Below are 25952 nucleotides of genomic sequence, written 5' to 3' on the forward strand. Positions count from 1 at the left end.
GAAGGCGGCATTTAGCGACATCGATAGCGCCCTTTATAATGGCCCTGTCCATGGAGCGGTCTAACATACCATTATATTATTGTCTTATAACTGTCCCTTTTTTTCTGAATTTTCTTTTTTTCGCTTCAAGTGCGTGGCCTTTCGTGCGCGGTGGTTCCCTTACAAAAATTTATTTAGACAGTCTATGGACTGTTCATTGACTTCTGTCTATAACGTCCATAGACTCTCTATAGACAAACCCTGGAGCACAGCCTATAGGCAATACCAATCCTATAGAGAGTCTATAGACAATCTATAGATTTATGGTCGTACACTTCTAGTAGACTTTTGTCTATAGACAACCTGTAGGCTATAAATAGACAAAAACAAATATCTATGGAAGGCAATAGTCTATAAGAAGTCTATAGACTATCTATAGACCGTTTTTGTTATGGTTCGCTGCTGCTTTGACACCAATTTGCTGCGCCTTTCTTTTTTCGTTTGCCCCCATCTGTATTACAATAAAACCACGACTTTGGTTTGTGGATCCTCGTAGCACACACAAAGGAATGTACCTCGTAGCACACAAGGAATGTCACAGCATTTAATTTCTTTTTTTTTTGTTAAACGAGAAATTTTACTTTCCCGTTTTCATACTTTTCAAAGCCGCCGTGTTTTCTTGCCGATTGAGAACGAAATTGAAAAGTCAGCGCTATACGGGCACTATCTTCGACGCTATCTACGTCACAACAGGAGTGAACCCGTGACCTCGCTTCGACCCTCAAACGCGAGTGAACCCGAAATGGAGCGAAAACTCACGGAAAGGGGAGAGCGACCGCTCATCCAGCTCGTCGTCCGTCGAACCCGTGGAGCGGTTGCCAGCGCCGTTAACGACGCCGTTGACGACTCCGTTGACGCGGGACGCACGCTTGTCGGGCGACAGCGACTTGGCGCGCTGCTGCTGCCCCGATCCGTAGCTGAAGCCGACGCCGTTCCAGGGTTCGGGCTCGGGGCTTTCGCTCCCCGACAGGCGAGGCTCGGGTGTGAGGCTTCGGCAGAACGCCTTACCCCGCCGCACTACTTTGCTGAGCACGACAACCGACGCCTCGGAACCACGCCTCGCCCACCGAGAAGCTCTCCTGGACGCCTGCGTGGGGGCGTCGACGATGATCCTAACGGGACCCTTGCCGATGGCTGGCCACAGAGGGTACGAGACGCAGGGCGGGCCGGACTTGCGCCGTCTGAATGCTTTGTCCATCATCTTGACTGCACGATGTGCGCTCTGGCCTCTGAAGACTTCGGAATTTCAGTGTCCCAGGTCAGTTTCTTGTGGCTTCTGGCCGTCCTGGATGGCTTCTGAGACCCTTCTTTCTAGTGACGGTTGCCAGGCAGTCCACTCGCGCTGAGGACTCGGAGGAAAGAAATAATTCAATGTCCTGAGGGCTAAAGCGAACAAGGCCGAAAGCTGCTCGACAATTCCGAACGTTGCTCCAAGAAAGCTTTTGAGAAAGAAGTTTTTGTTCCACGACGTAGTTTCCTCGTAAACGCGACGTCGTTTGATGGCACTTATGAAGCGGGCGAAAAGGTGATGTCTTGGGTTGAATAGCAGTAGAAGTTTGAGCTGAGATCACTAGAGGCACTTTGGTAGCTTGCTTGGATACTGTACTTGGATATTTGGAAAAGCACACCGCCCTTTTATGCTTGCGGGATTTCTTTAGGCAGGACTGAAGGGCTGCTGGTTTTATGAAGTGAGAAACGCCTTCAGTAGACAGGCGGCCGCTTCAAAAAAGAGCCTCAAAGGCACAGAAGTAAGGGGGTCTTTGGTGAGGAAGCAAAAAATAACTGAGAGATACAATAATAAATACCGACCTAGGAATAATTAAAACACTCCGATGTGATCGTTTGAGTCGGATGTTTTACAATCGTGCCGTGCAGATGAGACAGAACAGAGATGACAATCAAAGTGAAACATGTGTCTTGTAATTACTCTACATTAAAATCATGTCAGAAGGCTCAAAAGTACTCATCAGTTGTCACGGAGGACAAATGCTAGCAAATAAACACGAACGAATCGGCGTGCCTGAGCGTACTGCCCTCAGATTCAGTGTCGCGTGATTTTTGGTGACTTGGAAGCTGCCAGACGTCACAGTCCACTCCGTTCCAGGAATACGAAAGGTTTGAACCGCGACGAGCGGTAAACGGTGACCTTCCCTCCATTTAAATCATGTCCAGAGGCACAACCCGATGACTTAAGCTACACACAATGGGCTGTGGCAACGTCACTAAACATTTGGTGCAAGCGGAACCAGCTAGGGTCTCCTATCAGCAGGCCGGCTAGGCAAGGACCGACAGTGTCCAGAGTTCCCTGAGCAGTCAGTCGTAGGAGCCGTCAAATTGCGTGGGAGACGAAATCCAACGATTTCTCAAACCCACACTCGCAAGTCTGTCCGAAACGACGGCTTTGACGACGAGAACAAGCTGTACACCACGTCTCTTTTGCAGTCACACGACACACGTCTCTTTTGCAGTCCGCAGCCGCGAACCTCTAGCGCCACATCAATCATGTCATCAGCCGGTGACCTTTTCTTCAGATGTCATGGAACACACGCTCCGATCGCTGCTGGCTAGCACGCACAAAAAAAAAACAGCAGGATGGCACGACAGCTGCAGTGCAATTGCGCTCGTAGACAGACATACACGCACGACAACACAGTAGGCACTGGACGCAGAGGCCAAGCTCACACGGCCGACACGGTTTATGCACGAGCTGGCTACAGTTGTAACGGAACGCGCCAGCGCGCTCACACACACACTTCGAGGAAGATTGAAGGGCGCGCCGAACGAAGTGATGATCGTCCCTACTCCCAGAGATCGCGCGCGCTTTTGATGATTCGGACGTCGCGAGAGAGCACTTGGCGAGACCTGGCTGCACGCACCGCTGCCAGGAGGAACACGTTCGCGCCAAGCCGCGTTCGGGCTCGATTTGAGCCAGCCGGTCTGGAAGGAGAGAAGGAGGGGGGGAAGAGGGGTTGCTGCGTCGGCGGCGAGCAACCTTGTCCTTCGAGAGTGGGGGGAAAAAGACTTGTCTATCGCTCTTTCCTTTTCTTTTTTCTTATTTCATTCTCTTCTTTCGCTCTTTCTTCCTCCTTGAGTTCGCCTCGATTTCCCGCTCTTTCGCGTTTCTCAAAAGACGCACGTTGCGATGAGCGGAGTGAAAGAGAGAGTGAGGAGGTTAGAAAGAGTGGAGCGAAGGAGCGCAAAAGACAGCAAACAAGAGCGCGCTCCTCACTCGTACTGCTAGCGCCGCGGCAGCGGCGGCGACGGGGGTGCGATGACGCCTTCGTGAACTCGTCTCGCCGCCACAACTGCCGGCCCCGCTCCCCCCCCCTCCCCCTCTCCCACCACCACCACCTGATAGAGTAGACGGCGATAGCGGTGGTGGGAAGAAGACCTTTACCACGCTCACACTTTGGGTCTGCTCTGCGGTGGCCTACGCCCCGCTTATCTGTGTTGAACGCCGCCCCAAAGAGGGCGCTAAAATAAATGGCACCGGCGCGCGGCGTTGTCTTGAAGATTAGGATTTGTCGCCACTGAAAGAAAGGCTGAACGAGGGAATGTCCCGCTCTCCACTGTGACGTCACACCGCCGCGCGAGCTACGGCTTCAGGACACGGGTGCTCGAAATATTGGAGTGGATTATTATTATTATTATTATTATTATTATTATTATTATTATTATTATTATTATTAACATGGACAGTTGACATGAAGATGGACAAACGAAATGGAAAGGGAACAGGCTGCCAAATGACACCAGAAGAGAGACAGGATCTGCAAACAAAAGTCTACTAAATGTGTATGGCCAGAAATCTATAGATTGTCTATAAACTGAATATACGATCTGCAATGCATATAGACTGTTCTCTACGGTTTGTCCATAGAGAGTATAGACTTTATAGACTAAAGTCTATGTACGATCTAGACTGTCTAAAAAATTTTTGTAAGGGCGCTGCCCACTATGTTTTCCCCTTTCGCCTCGAGGCGAAGTGGCAGCAACACTCCTCCCCTCCCTTGCTGCTCCCCCCCCCCCCCCCCCTCGAGGTAGCAGACCGCCCCAAGTGCCATTTCCGGACGGGCGAGAGGGGCAGGCCCGAAAAAGCTCCGCCGAATTGCTTCCGCCCCTCAATTAAGCCACTCTCCGCGCGACCTACTCTGCCTCAAATACACGCGAGGAACATGCTACAGCCGAGTCGTGACCTCTTTATTCGCCACGGGGCAAGGGGCTGGTCTCGAAACCAAACATGGCATCAAGTGTAATTGCCGAACGGGCCCTACAGAAATACACGTCTGCGTGCTCTCGGACCTCTGAGAAAGTGCAGAAAAGTGTGGTTGTCATTGTAAATAAAGCAACACTTTCGCAGGGATAACTGCATAAGGAGACATTTTCTGGGTTAAGCGGTGTCAGCGCCGGCGTAGTACATCACCTTCCACGGTTTTTTTTACCCATAATGAGATCAAAAAATCTTTTTTTTTTCTACATTCAAAGTATCAGCATTTCCCTTAATCAGTGTCAAAGCTTCTGCAGGCGTAAGTCTAATTTGAATTTTACAGCGCAGCTGTCAGCAGATCATTCCCACAGTATCCGAGGGTGCAACCTTGGCGTGGCGTTACGGATGCTCGCGTGGTGACCAGCCTCACGGTGAGTGCATCATCACGTGATCAACGGCGTGACGTCACCCGACTGAGTTCTCAATGTGACCTTAATGGCGCCATCTAAACGGAAGCCGTCAAGCGCAGAGCACCGCAAGCCGCCGACGTGACCCCAGTACCGTGACGTCACCTATACGAGAAAAGCCAGCACCTCCACCAAACATGCCTCATGCAAGGGTTATTGCACCTCCCAGGACTAAGTCCAGACACCTCCACCAAAACATGTCTCGTGGAATGGGGTTATTTCATCTCCTAGGACAAACACCCAGCATCTGCATCAAAACATGTCACGCACGATGTCTTGTCGCATCGGACAGAGCAGATATCCAGCAGCCACATCAAAATATTTAACATTGGGTGCCGCAAATTCCCGACATTCTGAAGGTGATCCGCATTCGCTGCGGATAGACAGCCGCTGATAGCTAAAAGTCGCCAGGAATTCTGCCGACTCGTTCAGACTGCACCGTGATGGCAGTGCTACGCTGTCGCGCATTCAGCTGTGCCCCCTCCGTTTAGCTCACAGTTGAAACGAACATGCACCAATTGCTATGGATCAGATGCAATCGATGCGGCGCTCCGCGTTCGCTTAAGGGACATGCAAACGTCGATAATATATGCGTGTTCGACATGTAACGAACGATCACGCGGTGGCATACAAAACAAATCGATTTGCATGATGGCCACGTGTACGGGCTCCCGGGATCTAGAAGCTGGATCTTTGTCAAGAAGGCACCCAGTGTGTTCTGTGAAGCGCGATTTGCGGTTCGATGGCCTAGGGCACGTCGCCGGTTCACGGCCGTCCCGCACGTTCACAGCAAACCACTTGCGTTCCTCAGATAGCTTCGAAATACAGCAGGCTCCTTATGTCCCACCTCCACGAATTCGGCCTATAAATCGGAACATGTCCTTAAACCCAGACACGCTACTGCGTGCAGATCGCGTCAATGCTCGCCTTTACGGCGCCAGTATGTGAACTCGTTACCTACAGTTTTGGTCAAGTCTTCCATTAAGAAATGGTCTACAGACCGTCTATAGACTTCTAGGGCGCTAGCTCTACTGGTCGCATTTCGAGCCACCGAGTTATGCTTATTCCGAACAAAAGCGTGTCATAATTCACTTATTCTCAAAACCAGCGCAAACTGGAACGACCTTCCTCCCTCCATCGCTGCCATTTGTGACATTAACAACTTCAAGACCACTGTATTTTCTGCCGCTTTGTAAAATAATATTGTATAATATGCACTGTTTATGTTAAGTACCAATACCACTCCTTTCTGTAATGTCTTCAGGCCTGGAAAGTATTCGAAATAAATAAATAAAATCCAAGATGGCGGTCTCTATAGCAACGACATTGTACCCCAGTGGCTGCCATGGTAACCGATGTGGTAACATAATAGAATAAAATTCGAAATAAATAAATAAAATCCAAGATGGCGGTCTCTATAGCAACGACATTGTACCCCAGTGGCTCCCATATTAACCGATGTGGTTACATAATGGAATAAAATAATAACAGCTCACCAGCCAGCCCACCAGTTAGAAAAGGGAGTCTGTACTTTTTTACCGCGCCCTGTTCCCCAACAAGGCGACGACACCAATGGGCGTAGACTGGTATGCAAAAACGGCCGTTCTGGTACCCTAACACGTCCCACACGTATCATCAGCTCCTCCTCTCCACCGCTTTCCCTCTCCCAAACACTGCTACCACTGCACGTGCCACATCTGCTGCACCACGCCATGAGCAGCTAAATGTGTTGCCCACCACACCGGTGGCACCCGAGCATATGACGTAGGCCGGGACAAGTCTACACGGAGACAGTTCAAGCCGGAGACGCGTGTTGTTTACCTGTCTCGGGTAAAAACACCGTCCACGGATCATGCGCAACACCGAACGCAATGCTAATGCCGCCTGGCTGCCCTGGCGCCATATGCGGCGGCGGCCAACAAGGAAGCGAACGCATCTTGAAATCCCGCGCTTTTTCCCAATACCGAACTGGTTCACGGCACATTGGATCGCGAATAACAACAAGGTCCGCACGCGCCCTACGTGTGTATGAGCGTCGAGGAAAACGCGTCGCTCACTCACGTACCAGGCCGAAAGTGGAGCCAGCCGGAATACATTGCATGCCTTCCGCGCAAGCCCTGGCTGGCTGGTATTTGTTTCCGTTTCTCGCCACCCGGCAAGGGACTACTGGAAGTGCCTCAAGGTGAGGATGGGGGGAGGAGGGGGATGCGCAGGTATATGCGAGCGCACCTGTGCGGAGCACCCACACGCCTTCTCTTTTTGGCTCGAATAAACTATTCTTGACGCCTGGCGCCTGGTCCACACGAGCCAAAGGCGTGCGAGAAAGTTCTAAGAAAATAAGCTGAGGAGAACATCCCCACGCCACTGCCGAGGAATAACAGGCCGCCTCGGATTCAGGCGCCTCAGTCGTGGTAGGATCGCGCCTAGCGCACTTTTCAGAGGCGTGTGCAAAACTGTGCTCCGAGTTGGTTCTGTGGACTGCGACGCCATTGGGTATGTCTTTACGCTTAATTTAATCCATGAAATGAAAAACAGGACGTTGGAATTGAAGAACAAAACAGGCGTACGAGTTGTGTTTTTCGTGCGACGTCTTTTCACCGCAATAGCGCTAATGGTCCCGTTCGGCGAGACACCTGGCGTCGGCGTGACTAGAAAATCCTGATTGGTCCAAAAGGTAGTGACGGAGAAAACCAGTTTCGCCGAAAAGAAAAATGTTTCCGAGCGGAATCGAACCGCTGTCGAGGGATAAATGGAGGCCTTGCACGAGCACCTCGCACTACGCAGTACGCGTATTACATCACAGGAGCACTTAGTTAATTACGGTCACTAATTATCGTCACGAATTCATATGGACGATAATGTATAATAAAGCGTTTAATACGTGACGGCAACAAGCGTCTTGATGTCTCCAAAAGGGTGCTCCAGGGTCCCCCAAGTGACCGTAGGGACATTTTAACGCTATCGCATCATGCTCTGAAGGTGAACTGAAGAGTCCACCAATTTTTTTTTTCGGCTATTCGATCCTTTGAGATTCTGAACAAACCTACTCAAGAAGCCGATGTTCCCTACCTAAATTGTTATTTTCTAACGAACTTGCAGGTCCTGCACACTACACGGAAAACTACACAGAACAAGTGTCTAGTGCCTGCAAGTTCGCTAGGAAATAAGAATACACGCTACTATACTACTGCACACTACTACCCAAACTAGCTATACACTACACACACTCGCACTACACAGAACAAGTGTAGTTTTCTGTGCAGTGCGAGTGTGTGTAGTGCCGGCAAGTTCACTAGAAAAGAATTTAGGCAGCCATTACCAACTCGCCGAACTAAATGCGTTAGCAACCTTCGCAAGCCTTTGCGGTTGTAACGATTGATGTCCGAGCCACTAATGGGGCTGAGGCAACGCAATTAGTCCCCGAAGTCCCCTCGAAGCACTTTTACAGTCCATCCATTCTGACTTGGAGTCCATGCTGCACTCTTCTGTAAGGTCACCCGCGTACAAGAAGAGAAGTGCACGTGAGGGGCGCGTGTAGCCAGGCCGCCTCTCTGCTTACAAACACACGCTGGCCCGCGGGCAAAATTTAGCCGCGCGCCGTGTTTTAATTCAGAGGCGCTGCGGATTCTTAAAAAAAAAAATACAGGAAAGGGAGACTGGAAGCAGAGGCAGCACGCGACCCGGAGAGGTAAACTTTAGCCACAGGCTGTAAATCATACGGCGTGGCGGCGGCATACAGCGGAGGGGGGGTTCTGAGACCAGCTTACGCGTGCATGACGTAAGGGGAGTTGGTCACGTGGTCCCTGTTCGCGCCTCCGGTGAATCACCACTGTTCTATATGTGCGGCAGTGGCGCGCGCGCGATCAGTCTCTCTTGCCAGGCAAAACATGTCCGAGTTGAAAATATATATATATATATATAACAAACAAAAATACACAAAAACGCAAAGAAATTCTCTTTCGTATTCAACAGAGATTCCTGTCAGCAGTTACGCAGGTGCAGCCCGTTACATGAGATCGGGTTAAGTAGGAGTGATTTTATTGCCCGGAGGAGATGCCGAAGCACGTTTGAAAAGTGATTTACGTAGGGGCGTTGCGACGACCAGCTGTTTCGCTTCAGGAGAAAGACAGCTCTTTTACCTCGACATGCGATGGAAGAACACCGCTGGCTTCTTACAACAACACAGACATCACTATAGTCCAAGCTGAGGCCTTTGGAGCAGAAAAGGCTCATCACAACGACTTCTAATTTTGTTTTTCGCCAGCCACAACGACGCAGTTTCAGCTTATCCTTAAATCGTGTCAGCCAATTCGACCGACCCACTCTACATTTTGGTCCTTTAAGTATACACGCTCCTTAATTGGTTTTCTGGGGAAAGTAAATGGCGCATTATCTGTCTCACATATCGGCGGACACTTGAACCGCGCCGTAAGGGAAAGGATAAAGGAGGGAGTGAAAGAAGAAAGGAAGAAAGAGGTGCCGTAGTGGAAGGCTCCGGAATAATTTAGACCACACGCTCCTTCGCCGGATGTCAATTTGAGCGCATTACATGTGACATGTCCTATACCAATATTCATTCGTTCTTTATAATTACAGCTAAAGTATGCTACCTGAACTCGTGTTTCCTCTGCAAACCGTGCTTCTTTCTGTCTGTTAGTGAGGAGGTAACAAGGAATGACCTTGCTCCCACGCCCGCTGCCCCGTGTGCTAACCATTGAGCGATTACCGTTAAACCTACGCGCTCGCAGAACAAGGAAAGTGCAATCGCAGCACCAAGTGCCATTGCAATTCGCAGCGAGGTTTTCGAAAACATCTACTGCAGAGAGCCGATAAATGCAAGTCAGATATTTCCAAATACAAAGCTTTGGAGCAAGACGCCTGATACAAGTAAGCTGCGTGTAACGAAAGTATAAGGGGTAACAGAGGGTCTGCTACACTCATGGCAGGGGCGGAGCTCAAATTGGTTTCGACGTACCACATACTCAGGCACACAAAAATTAATCATCACTGTGATCACAGTTATCTGCATCATCAGCCTAACAATGCCCACTGCTGGACAAAGTCCTCTCACATCCCTCCAGATAACCTCGTCTTGTGTCAGCTACTTATAAAAATTCCTTCACACAGTCTCTAGACTGTCCATAGACTTTTCTCTAGGAAGTCTAGACTATCTCTACACAAATCGTATAGACAGACTATGGGCAATCTATAGGTTTATGGACATACACTATTAGCACTTTTTTTCTATAGACAGGTTATAGACTATGAATACACAAAAGGAAAATATCTATAGGAAGGCAATAGAGCCTATAAAAAGTCTGTAGAAAGTCTACGGACCATTTTTATAAGGTCTGCGGCCACTTTATCTCCGTATACTTTCTAATACCATCCACCCAACTGGCCCTCTAAATCTGCGCCGTGCAAGCGGCATTGCTTACTAAACACATCGGTTAGGGAATGCGCCGTCACTGCCAGGTCTGTCATTAACGACAAGAACGGTGAGAGAAGTTCTAACCTAATGCAATTTCAGCACATCCAGGGTGATAAAAAGCGAAGTATGCAGAATGCTCCTTTTTACGAACACGAATAAACCGTTCGCCATTGTGCCAGCTTTAGATCTGACTTCGTCAAGGTTGTTAATTGTGCGCCTCGTCACAAACGTAACGCAGGACAACATGCTATGCGGAGAATTGGTAACGTATGGTTTGCTACTGTTGCGGGGTACAGCCCGGGGGAAAGAAAACATAACTGGGAAATTAGGGAATTTGCTAGGACTAGGTGGCAGTGGAAAGAGCGGGGAAAGTCGAATCGTAGACCGATAGGAGAGGAGGTCACGCCACATGGCTGACAGCGATGAAGCGTAATAATACACGCCTCGAGTTGCGCCTTGCAGCTTTGCTACGACGAAATGAGCTGTGTCAGTTTCACAGGGTGCAACACTGAAGAGTGACTTGTCACTTTCGACATTCAGACTGTCTTAGAGTACCGGTCCTCCCGCTTCTATAATTGGTGCTCTAGTTATGAGGCATCTGTTCAAATACCGGTCACCCCGACATTGAGAAATAGCGGTCAGCAAAGTATCGAGCCAGTTTTATCGGTTTATCGAGAGACAAGTTTTCTTTAAAATTTAACATAGCCACCTGCAGGTTATTGAGGAGCACAGGTGCAGTGGCACCTCACGCCCCGCTCTGCTACAAGTCATGCAGCCTAATACAACCTAATATAAATGACGGCTGTATAGTCCCCCCCACTTGTTCATGTTCTTGACCAAAATAAACACTCTGAACGCAACGTTTTTTGCGCTTCCTTCGGACGTGTCGCATCCACTCGGACTCGAACGTACCGGTGTCTGGTGGATATTGAAGTAAACGTGTCACCATACCCAAGACCCAAGGATGCCAATTAGGAGGCCCTTGGCGTGTAATATAACCGGAAAAGCAACTAAGTCACACGTGCGCTAACCTTCTTTGCAACGATTGCGGAATTCGTCTCTAGAGAAGAAAAGCCAATCTCCATCGTGAACAAGCTCTTGGCCCGGTGTTCTCTGGCGTGTCTTCTCTCACGATGAAGCCACACAGCGAACTGCGCGGCCATCCAACCAGCTCGCGTAATGGCTACTTCCGCGAACAAAGACGACGCCGTATAGCCGCAGCTATGGGAGCAGCCGCATGCTAATACGGGGCTTCGGGTGCTAAGTGCTCGGCGTGCTTCTCGACGCCCACCGGATGGAGAAGAGAGTGGAGAGGGGGATGAAGAAGAGAGGGTAGACGTCGTCGCCCTTCGTGTCTCAGGCTGAAATGATCCCGTCCCGACGTCGCTCATAAACATGCCAGAGAAGAGACGAAGAAAAATTAAAATGAAAAACAAAACAAATAAACTGGCGACGGCCCGAAGCGCCGCCGTGGCAAAGACGTCAAGGCACCCCAGATGAGACACGCTTTTATTTAACATTCGCCGAGTGGAGGATATTTACTTTGTCCGGGCCTTGAAGCGCTGCATCACCATGTCGCCCGTGGTTAGAGAGAGAGCCTTTCGCGATGCGAAGAGAAGGAAGGTTTCTCGAGGGAACAGCTTGTCTTCGTTTATTATTATTAAAACTGTACGCCACCTCTTCCCGTCGAAATAAATGTCAGAGGACCCATACAGAACAGCACTATATACATCTCTTAAACGGCTAACGTCATAATAATAATAATAATTGGTTTTGGGGGAAAGGAAATGGCGCAGTATCTGTCTCATATATCGTTGGACACCTGAACCGCGCCATAAGGGAAGGGATAAAGGAAGGAGTGAAAGAAGGAAGGAAGAAGAGGTGCCGTAGTGGAGGGCTCCGGAATAATTTCGACCACCTGGGGATCTTTAACGTGCACTGACATCGCACAGCACACGGGCGCCTTAGCGTTTTTCCTCCATAAAAACGCAGCCGCCGCGGCTAACGTCATCTTAGATTTCGTTTGTGGCATGTCCTGGCGAGTACTTTGCTTGAAGTGAAACTGAGGAGAAATTTAAGCTGGGCCGTACCTACAGATCACAGCGTTCTAAAGACAAAGGCACTACTTCTACTGAGAAGTATCTTTTATAGTCTAGAAAAGGCGAAAAGGCAGATGTGTTACCGCCAACAGCAGTTTTGATTTACGCAAGCTGCGATGACGTCAAGCACTTATTCGCGGATGTTTGAGGCTAGACCACACTGTCGTCTACTTCTAATCGGCGGTCACTATCTCTAGAACAGTCGCAGTCACCATTAAATTAATCAAAGAGCTTTAATTTGGTGGTGCGAAAAATATCCCATTATCAACTGCAATATTCTGAAAAACAAATATTTCTTTTGCTGCCGACCAAACGTCGATAAAGCGGCAGGACGCTAAACAATGCAGCTTTAATAGGACGGATAATGAATGGACTCATCCTTGGTGTATTTTGATTGTGAGTTATTCACAAAGGAGTCATTATCTGCAAAAGCAGAAAAAAAAAGAAAAGAACACCCAAACTTTGCAACCTTCTGTGGGCCTCACAAGAACTGTGCGCCCACCATGTCCACAGCCCCAGTAAGTATAGGGAGTATCTATCTGGTCAAGTGGACGACATGAGGGCAGGGGCGCCCAATTTCGACCGAGCCCTTTCCCGGTCGACGCATCTCAAATCTAGCTGAACAACACCAGTGATGACGGTGATGAATTTTTATGATGCAAAGGCAGCTTTTGGTTAAAAGAGCGCCATGGAAAACGGTCGTTGCGTCTACACAAGGTGGGATCAAAGACGCGATTTCCAAGCATTTCACCCCAAAGGAGCATAGCATCAAGCCAAGGGAAAGCTGGTGCCCACAGTACCACCAGTGCGTACCCGACGGCACTGAGGATCGAACCCCGCACCTCCCGCAAGCGAGGAGCATGCTCAAATCACTAGGCCACCACTCCAGCACATCGACGACATTGATGTTGTGCAGTAAGTGAACCAGGATCAGCAGTTTTAGTCTATGGCACTACTATGATCACCGATGGCAACGCCCAGTTGTACTGGGGATGTTCACCCCTTGAGAAAGGTACCTGTATATCCGTCAGACCCGGTGCATTATTATGACGCGCACTTGTCTTTAACGCCGCATTTTAAAAACGTCGCGCCAGTTGTGCTACGTAATTGCCATTCGAAATAACAGAACACTAGCTGTGCTCCAGCGAAGCCAGCTTTTCAGTGATTGTGTAGCAGTGGCGGTGCTCTGATGAACCTTTCAAGTTGGTTGCTTTCTCTAGACAACCTCTCTGCCCTCATGTGGCCATACACCTCCAATGTTTCTCGCACATCAACGTAAAATTATTGGTAATTTTTGCTTAAATATGTATTCAGTCGCTAATGCATTTAACAGCAGGCGCGTCGTGAGAAGTCGCTGCATGCTTCCGAAGCCACAAAGACCAGCAGCACACAGCACGGACAAAAGTCGCACGAAGGGAAATAATCTTAGACACGTTTAATGTTCCAGTCTGAGTATTGGAGTTTACACTCAACTTTTATCCTAATTTTACCGAAACAGTAAAGTGCCCTAAATCAAAACTTAATGACCATTATCCGTTACCCCAGCTAAGTCCACTGCAGGTCGAAATCCTATGCCAGCCGCCACGGTGGCTCAGTGAATATGGCGCTCGGCTGCTGTTCCGAAAGACGCGGGCTCGATCCCGGCCGCGGCGGTCGCATTTCGATGGAGGCGAAATGGTAGAGGCCCGTGTGCTGCGCGATGTCAGTGCACGTTAATGAACCCCGGGTGGTCGAAATTAGTCCGGAGACCTCCACTACGGCCTCCCTCATAACTGGAGCCGCTTTAGGACGTTAAACCCTCTAATCCAACCAAACCTAACAAACTGAACTTTTACTTGGGTCTGAAGAAGATATGTCGCTCTAAAGGAAGTTCAAGATCACCCTCCTCGCACGGACAACGAGGTGAAATGAATGGCAGGATGAATCTACAGATGCGGCACGTGTAGGGGCGACCCAGCTATTGTCGCCAGGCGGTCAGGTGGCCGATAAGTATCTGGCACCAGGCACGGGATGGCACGGCGGGTGGACCACAACACCCTCCTCGCCTGACCCCAGTTTTCTTTTCCAAGGTCGAGCCTCCAGGGAGCCACTCGCAGGGCATCGACACAGTTCGGAAAGCGTGCGGAGACACTTCGGTATATCACGCGGGGAGCCCCAGTCAATGACATGGCGCGCTCGGAAAGGGTTTTTTATTCATGAACTCGGGGAACTGACGACAGCCCACCGAGCATAGACCGGGCGAGCGACGCGTTATACAAGGGAGAAGAAACTCATATCGCTTTCTAGTCTGCAGGTTTGCCGCATTTAGAAGATGCGTTTCCCTTCAAGTATTTTAGGCATCAAGTGCTCGAGGCAGTGGGAAACTTTCAGAACCTCTGTGAGACTTGACCCAAAAGTGGTCCCGCCGCAGGTCGTGAGGATGTTGCCGAATGAAGCCATCACGGGAGTAGAGCCACCGACCTCGGGATTTCAAGATCAGCGCTGCCAACATTTAGCTGTAGCCGTATCAGTGAGAGCAGGCAAGCAGTTACTGAAATATTCGCTAAGTTTTGCAGTTATGAAGTACCATCAGCGTCAAATAAAATCAGATAAAAACTGAGAAGCGAGCACAAAGATTAAAAAAAAATATATTAGCGGCTGCAGAGGATATACTTCTAAAGAGGTCTTCACTCTTTAGATGCCAAATTCAACCGCGCTAATATTCTGTCTGTCTAGGGCAATATTCTACAGTTATGCAGTGTAAATCTCAATTCTCTTGACACTGTTTCATTTGACGCTGATAGTGCATAACTACTGCAAAGCGACATCAGCATCAAATCTCAAGCAAGTGATAATCTTTTGTTTCGTCATCAAAATCACTTGTTCACGTTGAACATTACACAGAATGACGGTCATGACCTAAAATCCGCACCTTCATACATGGCCATTATTTACGCAGGGAAACGATCTAGCGATGGCCCGGAATTTCTTCATGTTGCAGGCAAACCCTGAACACGACATGGCGCACTAGGAAAGGCACAATGCGCTTAGGGTGTGCGATCAAACCAGGCGCGGTCAAACAGCGCGTTTGCGCGCAACGAGCCGCACCGTATTTACATGTGAATTAGTCGAGTACGTTAGAGGAATTGCCCAAAACGGAGTACTGCATTTGGATTCAGAGAGCATTTACTCTCTCAAGAGAGTACCTCACAATTACTCCTTTCAGCGAATTGCGGACGCAGTACATCCTAGTATACTACCGAGTACACAGATACCTCTGCCAGAAAGGACCTCCAAAATGCTTTATCTTCAAAAAAGGCTTTCAGGACAAAGAAGAAAAAAACGAATTCACCCAAGCAGACACGTGCACTTTCCTTTCATGTATTTCTCATCATCTGAATCAGAATACTAGCCAAGATTTCGAAAAAGAAAGCATGTGCCTTTCTTCGGAAGCATAAAAGTGACCTGGACCACAGAATTCATCGTGGAGTCACGGCTTCTCGCATGCGCTATCAGCGAAGCATTCGTACGCCTGCTAAATATATCTATCGACCGTGCCAGCGTATTACGCAAATGGGAATTTAAGAGTTCCGCACAGGCAAGGACACGGTATTCCGTGGAAGACGGCTGCTACGAGTTTTATGACGAGACCAGTGTTCAAGAATTTTTTTAAGAATTAACGCTCAGCTTCATTCTGCACCCGCCATCCACGAAGGATCATTGGGATGCCGGACTTCGCGGGTTTCACAATCAGGACACTATCTTTTGCGCCCGTTACACCATCCCCTGACTTGCTTAATTGTATTGCGTGCAGTAGCGGAGGCAGTGGGATAGGGATCGGACGTTACGCATATTTTGTGTTTCTCTCTCTCTCTCTCTCACACACACACACACACACACACACACACACACACACACACACACACACACACACACACACACACACACACACACACACACACACACACACACACACACACACACACACACACACACGCACGCGCGCGCGCACACACACACACACACACACACACACACACACACACACACACACACACACACACACACACACACACACACACACACACACACACACACACACACACACACACACACACACACACACACACACACACACACACACACACACACACACACACACACACACACACACACACACGTGTCCTAATGATAAGACAGGCATTCGCGGCTACAGAGAGGCGTACGTCCGAGAATTCATGATTTTTCAATGCCGTGGAGGCTGTTTTACGAGCCTGGTGCGTGAGCTGTTGACGCGATAGGAAGTTAGCGCCCGTCACATGCCCGGCTCCCGGCTACACTGGCGCGATTTAGCAACAGCTCCGAGTACACCTGTCTCCATGTCGCGCAAGACCACTCTGCATGGGCGTTCTTTTTACGTCTCTCCTCTTTTTGTGCCTTTGCTGTATGTGCTTCCTTTGTAAGTACCACCGCGTTACGTGGCTTTTCTTTATGTGCAACCTCTGTACGTTGCTTCGCTGTGTTTCTTCGCTGTATATGCCTTCAATTTATGTCCCGTCTCTTTATTTCCGGCCTCTCATTTTGCCTTCGCGGAATGTGTTTGCTGCACGTATCTCTTCTGCATAGGCCCTAGAGCTTTATGTGCATTATCTCTGTGCGTCCTTTCTTTCTGTGCCTTCGCATTATGTGTCTTCTTTGTATGCATGTGACTCAGTTGCATTGTAACTTCGCTTTATATAACTTCTTCCTGTGTGACTTCTTTCTGTGCAACTTCGCTTTATGTGCATTCTCTGTGCGTCAGATGCACAGACTCGGTAACATGTCCTCTTTTTTTCTCATTCCTTGACGACTTCATGCCAAGGCACCAGTCTTTGCGGAGCGCGTGAAACCGCTGGACAAGGCGCAATGAATAGCGAATCTTTTAAGCGGCGCCGGTTCGCGTCAGCGCTCACGTGCGCGGTGAATACTTTACACGGGGATCTGACCACACCCCGTGTCCAGGATATGCGATGCATGCCCCCGACGAGGAGTGGATGCTAGCTGCGCCTGATAATAGTCGAGGATGTGTGTACGCGGCATTGCAGCTACAGCGCTTTTCTCTCTCGCTGGGGACAGGGGTACTGAGTGGCGTGACTGTTCCGACGCCCTCCTTTGCGCAACCTGATAGACGGACCCGGCGAGGTGTGACGCCTCGCCACTGCGCTTATCTAAGCGTGGGCAGCGAAATGAATGCAGGGACGGGGGGGGGGGGGGGGGGTCGCTTATTATACTATCCAGTAACGGTCGACATTGTCAGCGCCGGACGAATGCCTGCAGCTTTTATGCATTGTACCATCCGTATGCTTTTGAAACGTAAAATTTAAAATTGGGCTACATGCAGGAAGTGACGAAACGAGGAAATATTTTAAATGCCACCATGTAAGAAGGAGTACTGCTTGCCCAAGCTCCTGTAAATACTACAAATCAAAGTTGAATGCAATAATCATTCCCATTCAGTAAGCAGCTTATGTAACAAATGCGCTTCTGACATGTTAATTTCCTTTCGCAAAGAGCTATTAGTTTGAAATTATAAAGCAACAGCATGGTTACGGGACTTTTGCTAGAGCAATCATCATGTCTGTGCCGATGTGTGTTGCCCCGCTCACCAAGCAGACAGTCGGAGCGCTACCCTTACAAAATGGTCTATGAACAGTCTATATAGACTTCCTATAGCCTCTATTGCCTATATTGCCTACCTATAGATATTTCTCTTTGTCTGTTCATAGTCTACAGATTGTCTATAGACAAAGGTCGGCTAAAAGTGTATGACCATAAATCTATAGATTGTCTGTAGACTGCATTGGATTTGTGTTGCCTATATACTGTCCAGTGTTTTTTATAGAAAGTCTATATGTTTTATAGAGAGGAGTTTATGTACAGTCTATAGACTGTCTAAAGAAAGTTTTGTAAGGAATATTCAGTTGTACGTGGGCCAGAAGCACCGTACGACAAGGTGAGGTCAGTGGGTGACGCCTTTGTCGTACACTGGACGTAAAGCACGGCTGATTGATGATGATGGCCATGATTAACAGCGGAGTTCATACTCTCGAGAAAGCGCGGATCGAGATAGCCGTCGATCAGCAAAATTGACTAGGCAACAGGATGATGACCCGAAGGCAGTGTTAATCAAAAACGTGGAAAAGCACCTCGCCCAACAGCAAGTTTTCCTCGATCAGCGCATAGAGTTTCTCGAAATGGCCCATGCGGAAAAAAAAAAAACGAAAGGCCGCTTGTTCATCCATTCGGGTTACAGGTGCAGGAATATGGTTGACGAGAGCGCATTTTGTACTTTGTTCTCCGAGTGTCTGGCACGAGACGTGCATTCAGTCGTAGCAATACGACCAACATTTTTTATAGCAAACGCACTACTAATTTCCATACAAGCAGAATAGCGAAAATTCGCATGCCATTTTTTTTTCATTGATTCGCTAAAGAGAATGTCGCAACCTCAAAAGAACTTAATCCTCACAAGGCGGACAGCATATATCGCGCGGAGCAGCGGCCGCTCCGAAGTACAGAATCTACGTTTTCGATTCAACACTAGCCAAGCGAAAAGACGAGCCTCCGTTTCTCTGCATTTCCGCGGTGGGCGAAAGGCTCTTTAACAAACTCGCATAGACGGTGGCGCCTCCTTTCCCTACAGGCAATTCTGAGTAGCTCCAAAGAGCAGCCATATGCTCTGCCTCGCATGCGGGAGGTGTGGAGTTTGAACACTAATGCCGCCGAGTGTCCACCGGTGACCTTGTTTCTAAATGGTGAAAGCAGGAACGGACTATGGTCTACTGTGGTTGAATGTGTGCGTAGATGATGTCTTCTGGAGTGGACTATGTTGTGCTGTGAGTGAATGTGTGCGTAGATGGTGTCTTCTGGAGTGGCCTATGTTCTACTGTAACTGAATATGTGCATAGATGGTGACTTCTGGAGTGGTCCGTGGTGTGGAATGTGTGGAGTGATTGTGTGCATGAATGGTGACTGCGGGAGAGGAATGTGTACTATTATAAGTGACTGTGCACATAGCGGAGTAGATCCGAAAGGCTTTACGACATTATTAACATAGAAGTGACTCTACGGTGCAGCAATTTCCGACAGAATAAGCAAGGCTAACCCCACCTGTAGCATTCAACACCTCAACTCAACTCAACTGTCCACCGGTGACAGAATGGGTACAAGCTTTCCCCTGCTCCGGTGTTCGGCTTCTTTAGAGTGAATATCTTGGGATATGGGTCTTTGTCCCCACCTTGAGAACACCTTGACCCCACCCTCAGAGGAAGAACAAAACCTTCTGCCATGGCGCTGTTTGGTCAGAGCTGCCCTTGCACCAGTAAAATTCGTCGTCATCATCGTCATCCCCATCATCATTATCATCATCATCAGATCAGACATCAGGATCATGAGAGTCTGGAGTTACTCTATAGGATCCATAGCATACACACGAACTATACGAGCTTTAAGCTCCCTGGGCAGCTCCCAGGACGACCACTTTTCCAAACCCAGCAGTACAGCCTCCTCATTGCATAGCCAACAAGCGTATGTGGAAGTTTTCGACAGCTATAAACGCTGGTAGCTTATTTTTACCGTAAAGAAAGTTCCTACGCACACATTTTTCTTTTACCCCGTTTGAAACAACGGGGCAATCCGGCACGACGATTAGTCGCACAGACAGCGTATGTGTCGAAGCCTACGTCACTGGTTTCCAATTACTCATCTCCGAGCCTTTTCCGCTGCGGGCTAATTGGCTCCCCCGCAGGAACGACTGCGGTCGGCCATTCCAGAAAAGAACCACGCAGAACACGCCACAGCCGACGGGCGACGAACAGCGGGAAGCACAGATCCGTCGGAGCTCCGAGACAGTGACTAATACACTCGCTAAGCAGGCTATGCTTTTCTTTATCTGTTTACAAAGACGACAGCGGAGACGCTTTCTCGCTAATTAACGCGACGACAAAAGCGGCTGAACGCATCTCAAATATCCAGTCGTTTTAAAATAATCCCCTCCAGAAGACCCGTCCACAACACCGACCGCGTCGGCAAGAAACAGTTGACCACCTTATTTCGAGTGAAACTCTTGCTGGGCCGCTCGACCAGCTCGTTAAGATAAGCATCGTTCGTGAAACGAGCGTCATGAGAAAAGCGCCAATGACGTCAAAGAAGATGGAACGAGCCCTCGCCCCAGCGGCGGGCAACTCGTGACGGAAGCCCGGAGGGGCGGGAACCGTTTGCGCCCGAAATGATAAACATGTCGGCGTATAGTGAATGACATGTCGCCAAGATACGGAGGAGGCAGACGACAAAACAAAAGTGTTGTGGTCTCCGTCCCGGACGACACCATCCTCAGCGTGCAAAGACGAAAGGAAGAGCAAAAGAAAAAAAGGACAGGAAGAAAGAGAGATGCCGGCCATAAAGGAAAAGACGACAAGGTAGTAAGCTCGCAGACGAGGCACAAATAACAAGGAGGTCGCGCGTAGCATAACACGCAGGCACGCTGCACAAAATTCCGTGACGCAGGTAGGGTGGAGTTTAGTGAAGCTCGTATCAGAGAGATAAACTCCGGCGCGCGCGCCAAGACACAAAACATGTTTAGTCGCAAATTCGCGCCGTAAAATTTTACTACCAGGAACAAAGCTTGTTTTTTTTTTACACGCCACATCCTTCTTTCCATTAATTTTAGTCTATTATGAAATTTTCCTTTACCCTCCCCTCAACCTGTTCCTTCTAATTGCACGTAGACTGAGCCTGTTGTACGCAAGTGGCACGGGCTGAGCCACTCTTTCTTTCTTGCGTCTGTCAATTTCGCTGTTGCTAGACATGTACAAGTGGTTGATATAGTGACCAGTCACTCAATCAATCAATCAATCAATCAATCAATCAATCAATCAATCAATCAATCAATCAATCAATCAATCAATCAATCAATCAATCAATCAATCAATCAATCAATCAAGGTATTTGTATCAATCACCTAGAAATTCGTACAAAAGTATTTGGACCCACCGTCTTTGCGGCTACTACCTCATCCAGTAAACTAATTAATTGAATTTTTAATTAATTCCAATTTTTCCTCTTCCTTCTGCAGACACAGGCAGTTCAATACCATGAATGCGTGAAGCGTGCGATACTGAAACGTTGAATGCGATGGATAACGGCGTTCAGTATTTTATTTCAGAAGGTAATGTCTTCCAAGTTATCGCACCAAACAATTCTAACCGTCCTCCTTAAGAGCTGTCTTTGTTCGCTCTGCACTCCAAGTACTGCAAGCCGTAAAATTATAGTTCGCATAAAACAACTTCCTAGCAGAGACTGCGGGGGAGAAGGGAGGGGGGAAGAGACAGTGGCGTGAAAGTGTCGGAAGTAACCCGACATGATAGAGGCCGAAAGAACAATACAGGCGAAACAAACAAAAAACAAGAGGATGTCGGAGGATGTAACACTATAAGAGAGGAAACAACATCAATTAAGAAAAATAAACCAGCCGAACAAACTTCACTGGCTTTTACGAGCTCCATTTTACGGCCTCTGGAAACACGACGTGTGCCTCTAAACGTGCACTCAGGGAAAAGATAACGCCGCGGCCAAGAGGAGAGCTCCAATAGAAGCGAGTATAGCATTAAGAACTGCCGCCACGGTGCCCCTGACTTTATGACCCATGCACCACCATTGGCGCTCACGGCGCCGCGTTAGGCACGTGGAACGGAAACTCGTGGCTACCGCTCGGTTGTTTTGCGTAAACCAACATTCGCGAGGGACCCTCTGCACACAAGTCCCAACAGCTGTGTCGCGCGCGACGCCTCCCGCGAACGTGTATTTATTTACAGCCGACGTCATCATAAAAGGAAACGCCTCCAACGGACGCGCTCGGAAGCTCGTAAACAAAAGATGACGCTTTTTTTTTTTACCGCGCACTTACATCGGCGAAGTTTTGGCCGCGACGCAGCTAGTTTAGCAATCTGACGAAGAAATAAATTGTTAACCCGCATGCAACTCTGCCAGTATACTCTTTTATCGAGAGGGAATCGCATGATTGAGTGTCGAGTGTTTCTTTATCGGCCGCGACCCATCAACACATTTTCCGGTGCCAGCTTGTTCCATCTCTGCTGTGTCCTCACATGGACAGACATCGATGATCGTTTTCCTCCGTAGCTCTTGACGCAATTGTGACAAGAATGTAATAATCAGCAACGGGAGACCAGATGAGAACCGTTAGCGGCATGCTTCCAAGCAAAGCGACCTGAATGTGCGCATGAAGCCGCGTCTTCATAGCTTGTTATGAAGCGACAGTCCCAGACCACCTGCGAATGCTACGGCGATAAACATCGTCTTCGAAAAAGCAGGAGAAAAAGTGAATCGAGTAAGTGGTTGTTGATCTACAGAGCCGTTTTCCACAGACAGTTGTTTACCTTAGTTTCTGTGTCGCAACAAGGTCGATATGATTTGATTTAGGGGGTTTAACGTCCCAAAGCGACTCTGGCTATGAGGGACGTCGTAGTGAAGCGCTCCAGAAATTTCGACCATCTGGTGTTCTTTAACGTGCACTCACATCGCGCAGTACACGGGCCTCTAGAATTTCGACTCTATCGAAGTTCGACCGCCGCGGCCGGGGATCGAACCCTTGTCTTTCGGGCCAGCAGCCGAGTGCCATAACCGCCGAGGCGCCGCGGCGGCTAGCAAGGTCGATATAATAGTGAGTTGTGATTATTATATGGCTTCCCGACCAGTGCTTCGCGCGCGGTCCTCGCGGACATAACATTTTTCGCAAATCTATTTGTGTATTACTCCGAAAGAACGAAGCTGAATTGATAGCGCTGTTTGCAGCATCGCTTCAGCTTACCGCACTGAGCGAATTCAAATGTGCGATTTATTTACGGAGCTAATTTACGGCAGAACACTGTGTCCAGACTGACCGCTCAGAACGCAGTATATGATGAAAGAAATTTCCGGCGTGCACCAAGTCGTTTGTTCTCGCTATGAGTGATCCGTACAAGGCACATGATGATCAAAGAGTGCGTGTTCTAGAGAATGTGTCATCCGTGGTAATGCGGTCGCTAAGTGATTAGATGATGATGACGATTTCATTTTAAAGACCGCCGTGGATAGCATGTTTTCAGTCTGCACAAAGTTAGGACCAAATTGTTATTTGCCCACGAGCTTCAGCGCAGAGGAACCAAGCAACGTGCCAGGGGACGCTTACAAAAATTTATTTAGACAGTCTATAGTCTGTCCATAGACTTTTGTCGATAAAGTCTATAGGCTTTCGATAAACAAATCTTATAGACTAGTCTACAGAAAATACACATCCTATGAACAAGCTGTAGAATTACAGCCATACACTTTTATAGAGTTGTGTTTAAACACTATAAATAGAAAAAAAACGATATACACAGGAAGGCAACAAACTCTACAAGAACTCCGCAGAAAGTCAACACACCGTTTTTATATGGAGAAATCTTACACCCAGTGCAAAACCCGGATGCACTGGGGATCGAAACCCGTGCCTCTGTCATACGAGGCGGATGCCGATGGACCTCGGACCGGGCGGACATAAAGACAGAGGGACACAAGGCTCGGGGTCCTTGAATATACTTCACAAGGCTTCGTACTTTACATGGTTCTTAGCAACCCTGGAGATGAAAACACCGCGTTGATTAAGAATCTCTCACGCCTTGTTGCACTATCACTTTGGGTAATGTCTATTGCATTGCATCATCGTGAAGTGGAGCTCCCGCCACACTTTGCTAGTGTTTGATACTAGCCATCGTGTTTACGTATTAACAGGTAAGATTTGCTCTTGGTCATCGCTCGCCTGCTTCCTTTCCGGTCGTTCTTGCGCTAGTTGCGCTTCCCCTTCGGCGTCCTCTTGTCTCTAGCCAGAAACAAACAAGCTCTCACCGCGGTCAATGACCTTTCCCGGAGACGTGCGAGAAGAGGTGGAACAGAATTATGAAATCCGCCGAGCGCAGCATTTTCGGACAACACGCATACACTGTTGCAACTGCTACATAAAACCCAGACGGGAGCGAAGCACAGGTGTGCAACACAGTAGATGACGAGAGCACCACTGCAGACATCTAGCCAGTGTCGTCTGGTCCGCGCATGCACACCACCTGATTTGCAATTCCAGCGTCTCGCGGACCCTCTTATTCCGTCACACCCGAAGAGCACCGTCGCTTTTTCACCACGAGGTCTAGTGTACGCCGAGTGCCGAGGCTTTGCACGACGCCGCAGCGGTCTACGCATGTTCTCGAGGGCATACACATACAGGGCAGCGAAATACGCCACCCGGCATTATGCACTCCACGGCACCCGGGTGACCTTGGACTGGGCGAGACAGTTACTCAAGCTCCGTCAATGTTTTTTTTTCGTGGCGCCTAGCGCAGGTTTCTTGGGTAAGACGGAGTCCCAGGCATCTCTCTTCAGATTCCAAGGCGGTGGAGTCCTAGGTGTCTACGTGTGTATGTATCAGTGGTGCGTAGCCTCTGAGTAAGAACAAGACACAGGAGCATCACCAACAACAGCTGCAGCGAAGACATACCTTCGCCAAGGTCTCCGTCCCGACATGATGTGGCGGCAATGAGTCCCCAAGGTCTCGAGTTCCATTCAGAGTCGCATGTTTATGGTAAGAGGTGTGTGTGTGCGCGAGCGAAAGAAGCTGGCACATGCTCGCGTGGGTGCGCACATGCCACCCGCAGCCAGCTTTGCGTGACGTGCTGGCGCAGGTGTGGTGCGCACCAAGCGCACAGCTAGCTTCCTCAGAGGGCGGAAGGCAGTTTTGCGTGCATTGCGAAATGGTAGCTCGCATACATCTGCCCACGCTGACGCGCCTACACTCAGTCAGCGCAGAGGTTAGCGTGAAAGTTGCCGCTGCAACGCATATTCGTTGCAGTGTATACGCGCGTGAATCGGCGAAAATCAAGTACGAATATTGCGCGATGCGAGGCTTCATGCGTAAGCATGACATCTGAAACGTTCTCACGAGCGCGCAGCAAACGCATAAGCTGCTCTTTTGTCCCATCGCTATTTTTCCAGATCCTCAAGACACTTCCAATACATAGCCTACAGACTGCCTATGCGGGCTATCGTTGAAATTTTCCCACGTGTAGACTCCGACAGCCACAAATTTGGTGTCGATTGTACGTTGGAGCAAGGTTTGCCCGCCCCGAAACAGTATACACACGGATATAACAGCTAGAAGTAAGGATTGCCTAAATCCCTTAAAGACTTTTGACCGTGTGCATCCCTCATTAGTGGATATACATAACCACACAGTCACGCGTACACTTACTCACTCAACGAGAAACTATTAATAATAATAATAATAATAATAATAATAATAATAATAATAATAATAATAATAATAATAATAATAATAACTGGTTTCGGGGGGAAAGGAAATGGCGCAGTATCTGTCTCATATATCGTTGGACACCTGAACCGCGCCGTAAGGGAAGGGATAAAGGAGGGAGTGAAAGAAGAAAGGAAGAAGAGGTGCCGTAGTGGAGGGCTCCGGAATAATTTCGACCACCTGGGGATCTTTAACGTGCGCTGATATCGCACAGCACACGGGCGCCTTAGCGTTTTTCCTCCATAAAAACGCAGCCGCCGCGGTCGGGTTCGAACCCGGGAACTCCGGATCAGTAGTCGAGCGCCCTAACCACTGAGCCACCGCGGCGGGGTAAAGAAACTATTCCCGAGTCCTC

General features: G+C 48.9%; 1 protein-coding gene across 5 annotated transcripts in view; it reads right to left on the reverse strand.

Annotated features, from left to right (window-relative positions):
- The window catches only part of wake (ankyrin repeat and fibronectin type III domain containing protein wide awake), a 423547-nt gene that overhangs the window by 54357 nt on the left and 343238 nt on the right, over positions 1 to 25952 (reverse strand). For 2 of the 5 annotated variants that reach the window (XM_077633883.1, XM_077633882.1), the window contains exon 1: positions 799 to 2964. The exons of the other annotated variants lie outside the window; for them this stretch is intronic. In XM_077633883.1, the coding sequence (XP_077490009.1) occupies positions 799 to 1240 (442 nt within the window). In that variant the 5' untranslated portion in view covers positions 1241 to 2964. Of the gene's footprint in view, positions 1 to 798; positions 2965 to 25952 lie in introns of those variants that run through there. 5 annotated transcript variants of the gene reach the window in all.

This window comes from Amblyomma americanum, chromosome 8, assembly GCF_052857255.1.
Source record: "Amblyomma americanum isolate KBUSLIRL-KWMA chromosome 8, ASM5285725v1, whole genome shotgun sequence".
In the NCBI taxonomy this organism is placed as follows: Eukaryota; Metazoa; Arthropoda; class Arachnida; order Ixodida; family Ixodidae; genus Amblyomma; species Amblyomma americanum.